We start from the raw sequence: 8,810 nt of genomic DNA on the forward strand, positions 1-8,810 counted from the left end.
AGGAAGGAAGGAAGGAAGGAAGGAAGGAAGGAAAAGAGGGAGAAAGGAAGGAAGAAAGAAAGGGCAGGCAAGTATTGGCAAGAATGTGGAGAAACTAGATCCATTCCTGGGCATTGCTGGTGGGGATATAACATGGTGCAGCTGCCATGGAAAACTGCATGGCGGGTCCTCAAAAAGTGAAACACAGATTTTCATATGGCTCAGCAATTGTACTTTTGGCCATATACCAAGAAGAACTGAAAGCAGAGGCTCAGACAGACATTTGCACACCCATGTTCACAGCAGCATTAGTCATAAAAGCTAAAAGGTAGAAACAACCCAAGTGTCCATTGACAGACGAGTGAATAAACTAAATGTGGTCTATACATGCGTGGAGTATTCTTCAGCCATAAAAAGAAACTCAGTTCTGACACCTGCTGCAATGTGGATGAACCCTGATGATGCACTAAGAGAAATAAGCCAGTTACCAAAGAACAAATATTGTATGATTCCACTTATATGAGGTACCTAAGAGTGGTCAAATTCACAGACAGAAAGTGGAATGGTGGGTGCCAGGGTCTGGGGAGAGGGAAGAAGGGGCAGTGAGTGTTTAAATGGGAAGAGAGTTTCAGTTGTGCAAGATGAAAAAGTTCTGGAAATGATGGTGGTGACGGCTGCACAACTTGAGTGCACTTAATGCCACCAAATGTACACTTAAAAATGGTAAACTTTGTTATGTATATTTTACCACAATTAAAAAAAAAAGTTGGGCTCCCACTCTACTCATCCCCTCCCACCTCAAAAATTATTCAGGAAGGAAACTACTGACCAAGATGATTATCTGGCAAATTCTACCAATCTTATACACACCCTTCCCCTGCCCAAAATAGGAAAAGAACATTGTCCAACTCACAACATGGCTTTCTGAAACCTTGAATGTCTGTTATGATTTTGTACCATCAGATCTCGACTAGCTAACATTCTCAGTTGACACACTGTAAACAAATTAAGAGGAGCTGCTGGGAAGCTGCCATCTTCCTGAATTACAGCTTGTTTATTAGTAAAGGAGTGGGGGTTATCAGTAACGTGTAGAGCATTAAAAAAAAGAAAATCATAGGCCAACTTCACAAATACAGTTGCAAACTGTTTTTTTAAAAAAGCAAAACAATACCAGCAATATATATTAATACAACCAATATAATTTGACCAAGGTAATTTTATCCCAAAAATGGGCGGTTGATTTAACACTTGAAAAATCAATAATCCACACAGAAATAGAAAAAAAGAAGAAAAACTGTATAATCCTCAAGAAATGCAGAGAAAGTATTTGATGACATTTAGTATCCATTCACAATTAAAACCTCATCACAAAGCAGAAATAGAAGGGAAACATCCTTAATATTTGAAAGTATCTACAGAGAAAACCCTACAACGAATCACATTATGTGTGAAATTTGGAAAGCTTTTCCCCTGCTCCTAGGGACAAGACAAAGAAACCAGTTGTCAACATTTCTAGAGGCCACATAAAGGAAGTTGACACAAGCAGAGCGCCACTTGATTCACACAAGGGTGGTGCTCCACAGGAGTGACCAAGGACAGTTCCTTCACCCAAAGGTGCTGGCACAATGATGCTCTGGACAAAATGCCTGTGGGAAAAATGACATGTGACCTCTTGGCACAGAGGCAGAACAATGAGAAGTGTCCCACTCTGTGGAGATATAAATCAGCATAACCCAGGCTGTGGAGACTGGCACACCTAATGAAACCAAGAAACAGACATAAAAATGTCTAAACAGGGAGTTCTTCAGCGGCATGTGCCTATCAGATCAAGTGATCAAGAGATGGGGAGGGGGATCCTTCCAGGAGACGAGAGGAGGTGCTGGGGAGGGTTCTGCCAGCGTACATTCCCTAACCTAGACAGATGTCAAACAGTTTTCTCTGTGATGAATCAGAGCTGCTCCCTGTACCTTCATGTACATGTTATATTTCACAATAAAAACAGGTTTTAAAATGAGGAAGTTTGAACTGCTGATAAAATTAAATGCCCTCAACCATATTTAGCATTGAAACAAAAATAAATAACCATTTAAGTTTACAAAAGTAGGTGAATGGTGCTATAAATACTAGCTAGAGTAAGAAAATGAAAACCGATGCTCAGTATCCTAAGGTGTTTTTCCTCAGAACAATTGTTGCTCCTGTGTTAGAAAGACGACAGGCTAGACAGTAGAAGAAACAGCCTGCCTTGCTTGAGCTTTCCTATAAAATGGAAGTTGAACCACAACTTTAACTAATTCAATGAGTCCAGGAAGTCAAAACCATACGGAGTACAATTACTTAGACTCAAAACCATCAAAGCTCACAACTCCGAGAGGACAAGTGTCATCGCAATTCAGTAAGCACTACAGACAGTACCTCGAGGGAAGAGCTAGGCTGCCTGGGGGAGCTGCACACTCGTTAACATCCGGTGATGCTGAAAGGTTTAGAAAGTCACCCCGTTATCAATGTCTGCCTCCAAAGCTGGACCACATCTAACCACCTCAATAGTACCTCCTGGAGGCACTCAAAAAGGGGTTTCCCGGAACTTTCTAAAATAATCCCTTTCAGGATGTAACAACCATTACTAACAGAAAAATCTTCCTAAAACCCAAATCTCTTCTGATTTGCATTATCTTCATTTCCCACTTACACCAACATCAGTGCCAATGGCAGGTAAAGTGGTCTTCCTTAGTCAAGGGTTCTTGCAAATGCAACGGCAGGAACAGTTAGACAAGCACCGACTTCCCTCAGTCAAAGCCCTTTAAATTAAGACGTCGTACCCATTATGCCGGGCCAGGCTAGCTCTTCGTGGTCGTCACGTTCCTTTCCTGGTGCCAGGTGGTTAAAGCGATCCAGATGTGCCAACAGGCCACCCAGCAGAGGGACAGCTCCAGCCTCCTGCATGAGACCAGCATTTTTACTGAGCAGAAGCACTATAGAAACTACTAGTTCTGGAAGAAGAACACCTACATTTAAAAAGAAAAAAAAAGTAATAAAGCATTAAGATTTTAATAAAACCATTTATCCTATAAAACCACTTTCTAAGCTTGCTCTATGTTTAAATTCTGAGAAGTCACAAAATAAAGAATATCTCTATTCTATAGGGCTATTTTATCTTTCATTTTGAAAGAGACAGATATAGGTATCAAACAGAATCCTTTGAGTTACAAGAATACTTTTCAAAAATACTGTTTCCACACAGAAGTATTAACTAGAGTCTATTACTCAGAAAACTAAGTGTTTACAACTAAGTTCACTACCAGGAGAAAGCATTCAGTAATAATGACCTAATGTCACCGACCTCACTTGAAACAGCACTAAGCCACGTTGGAATTGGTAAGGTCCTGAAAGGGCACTGACTTTCATGCTGCTGAGATAAACTAGACAATCACCGGGACCGCAATATGGAAATGCTAGTAATGGTGGCGCCTCTAAGTCACTAATTACATTGACAGTGACACAACTTCTGTGCCAGGCTGCTCAACAGCAGAATTTTTAGTAAGTAAAAAAACAGAAGGACAAGTGGAACAGGACTAGAAAATGTACAGGGTAGAGGCAAGCAGGTTTATTAGGAAATGATGGATTTTAACTCTCATCAATCTCTGAAAATGAACACATGTCCACAGGCAGGAAACAAGAAAGGTACCAGTGAAGTCCCCTTCCACGATGCAGGCAACCTCTGCAAAGTGCCGCCAGCTGGTGGAGGCGATGCTGGTGGCCACGGGCAGTGTGTCCCCGATATGCGTGCACAGAAGGGCCGTATACTTCTTCAGCAAAGAGCCGACCCCCATCAGCTCAGGGCCTGAAAGAGAGATGTAGAAAACCTCATCTTCGCTATGAAAACTTACTGTGTAAATGAACTGAATTGCTCCACTATTCCATTGGCATCTCTACATCTCTTACCTATAATAATTCCCTCAAATAGGAACTACTCCTCACCCCTTAATCCTTGGCTCTTTTTATCTCACATGATTTGAAAAACAGTGAATTTGGTTTTGTTGATTTTTACACATTATACTACACAGTACCTAGAAGCTCCGGGTGTATAAATACTAAAGTCACAACTCACAGAGTTTTAAAGCCTCATATTCAATACACAAAGTATTCAATACACAGATATTTTCTAAGGCCAAGTCTTGACGCTTATAAATTAATCCAAATGAACAAAGTTAGGCATCCTTCAATCTCATAAAATCTGCACCTTTTCTTCCTACACAGCTCTTAACAGCTTTTCAGTCCTTGTGACTTCATGTCTTTGAGACGGTCACCTCTTTCACACTTTAGGTTCAACTATTTCAACCTGAAATTTTCCATCATCTACAAGTGCCTAACTTTTTTTTTTTTTTAAGATTTTTATTGGGGAATTGGGGGGATGGGAACAGTGCTGGGGAATTGGGGGAAGGGGAACAGACAAGTTGCTGTTGTTTTGTTCTTCAGTCTAGTTGTGGAGGATGTTGCTTCACTGGTCCAAGTTGGCACCATCATTGCGCTCTTCCCAGGCGAGGCAGATCAGTCGCCGGCTTCTGGACGGCCGCTCACTGCGGCTGCTGGCCACTCACGCTGGCTGCTGGCTACATACGGTGGCCAATGGCAACCCACTGCCACCGGGACTGCAGCCCACGCCGTCGCCGGCGACTCACGGTAGCCCAGCTCCAGGTTGAGCTGTTGTTCAGCATCTTAGCTGTAGAGGGCAGTGTCACTGGCCCTCATATGTGGGATCCGAACCGGGGCCCTCTGGTGTCCCAAGCCAGTTCTTAACCATCGCGCCACTCGGTCGGCCCTACAAGTACCTAACTTTTCAGGAAGTAACTAAGTTATTTTAGCATGTACTAGCTAGAAAAAGCCTAACTAGCTAGAAAAAGACTAACGGAGGCAGCCAACCTTTCCACCCTTGACAGAAAGCTCCCTTCTGGAGAGCCAGCCACTAGCTGCGGAGCTGTGGAAAGTGCCCTAGCATCCATCATGCCCACAGCTGAGAACTGTGTAGTCCTATTTCAAGCCCCACAGGCACCCTCAGGTATTACCCCAATTCCACAGGTGAGCAATCTACAGCCCCCAAGAGGCCCAGTCCCCGTCCAGCAGCTAATAAAGCAGAGCCATCACTGAGCCCCAGCCTTGCCCCCGCTGCACCCACTGGCTTCCCAGTGTGACATACTAATAGGATGGCACTGCTTCATTCCCACACTGTGTCAGTCTCCAACAGTCCACAAGTAACATGTGGAAAAGTCTGACAAATCTATAAAGGATGCTATTCCTGATGTCTGAAGAATTGAAAGGTTAAGACAGTGAGTCTAATATAGAAATATTCATCCCAAACAACACATGGATGCAAAATGAAGCCCCCCGAATTTGATGCATTTATACAGTACAAGAACTGCCCACCTGGGCATGCAGAAAAGCATGTCTAAGAGCCTAACTAAAAAGCCCAGGACACATACCGGGCACGTGAACACTATAGGTAACTTACTACAGCTCTCTGAGGTTTGCCCCGGGCTTTCTCCTGGATAAAGTTTACTGATGAGCAGACGCTGAAAACGCAGCAGCAAATCCAGTGAGGCTGAGCTGTCTCGGCCATGTTGCTCTAAGTCCTGACGTGACGAAATCCGACGGGCAACGTCTTTCAACCTGGCTACCGTCTGAGAAGCAATGTTTCTATGCAGGGGACAGGGGATTGCAAAAGGAAACAAATTATGGCTGTTTAAAAAATAAAGGCAGTTAAAAAATCACGACATAAACTAAAGTCAGAGCTACAGATCATGACCAGCAGCTGGCTTCGTTCCCCAAATGTGTGTCACAAGTGAGCAGAGTAGAGAAGACGCCAAAGACAGAAGGACGCCTTCTGCTTTCCGAATGTGCTCCTGAGAGCTGCGTGGAAGGATTCAGTGACAGAAACCTTCTGTACACACCTCTGGACAGAGAACCATCTGTGTCATCACTCTGTGAATGGCTCTGAAACGCCAGGTGACATTTTTCGGTAGTCTTGTCTGACCCTGTGGCTCCTGTCAGGTTGGCCTTTGTTTATATTCTGGCTCTGACTGATTCTTACCTCCGGATACAACCTTCGAAAATAACACTCACCACTCATTTCCTTCAACTTTGAAATCAACAGCTGTTGTACACAAAGCCACACACCTAAATCTACAATATACAAAATGAGGCAATGATACAACCAGTTACTAAAAACTGACCTGGCCACAGTGACTCCGATTTGCGTCTGCCTGCTTAGTAATGAAGATAAGGGTCTCGTCCTAGGTTTACTGCACGATCAATCCAATTTTATCTTATGTGAAAACTTTCCGAATCCCCAGCTCTGCCTCATACAGCACTCCAAGCTTTCCTCTCATCTGTACTTAAGAGTCTGCTCTTGACCCTACCCTCTCCTGGGTAATTTTCAGAGCATCTCCTCAACAGCCAAACCCACCTTTGAGAAGCTATTGCTAATCTCACCATCTCCATGTGAAAACCAATCATCTATTACAATCACATATATCCACTATTACTTACCGAAGAAGCTGTTGTATAAGCTGCACCAGAGGCAAACACTGTTTTCCAGAAGATTCATAGATCCCCGTGTTGATGAGATCTTTATCCAGTGGAGTCCTACTTCTATGGAATGCCGAGGCATCTGCTTCCTGTTCATCAATCTCTTTTTCTTTCTGTGCTTCTTTTTTGGCTTCAATGTCCTGTAATTCATAAAACAGAAACTGGTCACCAGTTATCTTAACAGTAGGTCTGAAGGCACCCGGGCTGAGCCCTGCTCCCATAGCCTCACTGTCCCCACCTCTAGGCACCACTCATACACCGGGTGACAAGGGTCCACATTACCTGTTGGAAACCCCGTCACTCAGCAGCTCAGTTTCTAATAGACTACTCGTCCTACAAATTCGATGTCCTGGCTGTCACTGCTGATGGTCTCTAGTCCCTTCTGTGAAGTCCCTAAGATCTCAGCACCCCAGCCAATGTGATCTGCTCCCCTCTTCCCCCTCCCCCCACCACATACACAATCTGTCTGCTTTGCAGACATGAGCAGCAAGATGGAAGAATATATTCCAAAGTCTGATAAGGGACATGCGTCCAGAACACAGAAAAAATCCTTATAACTCAACAGTTACAGTTCAACTTGACCCAATCTAAAAACAGGCAAAGGATTGGAACAGATGTTATCTTTAATGAAGATGTACAAATGGCAAATCACACATGAAAAGATGCCCAACATCATTAGTCACCAAGGAAATTTACACCTGCCATGGTGGCGCTAATAAAGAGAGGGACGGTAGCAAGCACTGGCGAGGACCTGGAAACTGGGACCCTCACACACTGCTACAGGGCAAGCAAAATGGTGCAGCCACTTAAGAAACCAGTCTGGCCATTCTTCCAAATGTTAACAACGCCACTCCTAGGCATATACCCATAAGAAATAAAAACATATGTCCACACAAAAACCTACAGATGAATGCTCATAACAGCATTTCTCATAAGAACTTAAAAGTGGGAACAGCCCAAATGTCCACCAGCTGAAGGATGGATAAAGAAAATGTGCTCTATCCATACAATGGAATACTGTTTAGCAATTTTTAAAAATGAAGTACAACACAGATGCTAGGACCTGGATGAACTTTGAAACACTACGCTGGGTGAAGAAGCCAGACACAAAAGGCCACATATTGTTCAAAACCGTGTACATATCAACAGTCCCACCCAGTCCTAAGGAGTCTGCGGATGAAGACCCCAGCTCAGTGACGGGGCGGAACTGGGCCACCTCCTCGTAAGGATAGGAAGGCAACATGGAAAACTTAAAAAAGTGTGTGCTTTTCACCCAGCTATTTCATTTCTAGGAATTTTTCCTTATACTCTGTATCTTGTAATCTACAAGAATTAAAAATTATTTATAATAGTACAATCTAAAACCTAAATGGTCACCAATAGAAAGTTGTTCTTTAAAAAAAAAACAAAAAAACATTCCCTTTCCATATGACAGACTTCCCCAAAGCAACAGAGCAAATGAACTAGCACTAGAATCCTCAACATAGATAATGAGTGAAAAAGATGAAATTGATTGTCATTGAGACTAATTCTGGCAACATAATCTATATTGTTACTAAACGTCTGCACTTTCAAAAGTCGGGAAGACTATGCACCAAAAATATTAACAATGGTTATTCTTAAATAATGAGGTTTTTTTCTTTCTGTCTTTCTGTAGCGTCAAAACTTTTATTTCAAAATAAAGGGTCTTTTGGCTATTTTTGAGGCACCTTAATTACTATCCCAGAAATTAGTCTGCAGATCTAAGCAGCCCCCTTTCAAGGTCTCTCTCCAGCAGGAAGCACAGGATAAGCATCTGTTAATTAAATTAATAGGTTCTAAAAACACTGCTTGGTCACATCACAGTTACTGCCTGGCCCACATGCGGATGGCCTCTGCCTGTTCACTGTCACTGCTCCCATCAGGCCAGCGTCACACGGAGCCACATGGGGCACAGGAGAAAATGAAAGAGGTTTGGAGTCAGCAACCCTGCCACCCACTAGTCATGACCCCTCAGCAATCCACTAAACATCTGCAGTACTTATGTCCACATCTATAAAATGAATTTTAAAACACTTTTTCCACTGAACATGGTTGACAAGGTTAAATGAGAACATGAAAGTAAAGTACACAGCCCAGTCCCTGGAAAATAGCAGATACACAAACAACAGAGTTGTTACATCATCAATGTATGGTTTCTTCTAATTGTTCTCAATCTAATATTTAAGTATCTTTTCAAAGATACTTCATCTAATTTTATTAGTATATGTTTT

The 8,810-nt window shown here is 42.8% G+C and overlaps 1 protein-coding gene across 1 annotated transcript in view; it reads right to left on the reverse strand.

Moving 5' to 3' along the window:
• Positions 1-8,810, reverse strand: part of HERC2 (HECT and RLD domain containing E3 ubiquitin protein ligase 2) — a 156,464-nt gene that overhangs the window by 99,810 nt on the left and 47,844 nt on the right. Inside the window, exons 20-23 of the mRNA XM_019628905.1 lie at positions 6,520-6,698; positions 5,483-5,667; positions 3,662-3,817; positions 2,796-2,981 (exon numbers count right to left, since the gene is read on the reverse strand). Coding sequence (XP_019484450.1) covers positions 2,796-2,981; positions 3,662-3,817; positions 5,483-5,667; positions 6,520-6,698 — 706 coding nt within the window. The remainder of the gene's footprint in view (positions 1-2,795; positions 2,982-3,661; positions 3,818-5,482; positions 5,668-6,519; positions 6,699-8,810) is intronic.

Source organism: Hipposideros armiger, unplaced genomic scaffold (genome assembly GCF_001890085.2).
Source record: "Hipposideros armiger isolate ML-2016 unplaced genomic scaffold, ASM189008v1 scaffold_814, whole genome shotgun sequence".
Taxonomy (NCBI): Eukaryota; Metazoa; Chordata; class Mammalia; order Chiroptera; family Hipposideridae; genus Hipposideros; species Hipposideros armiger.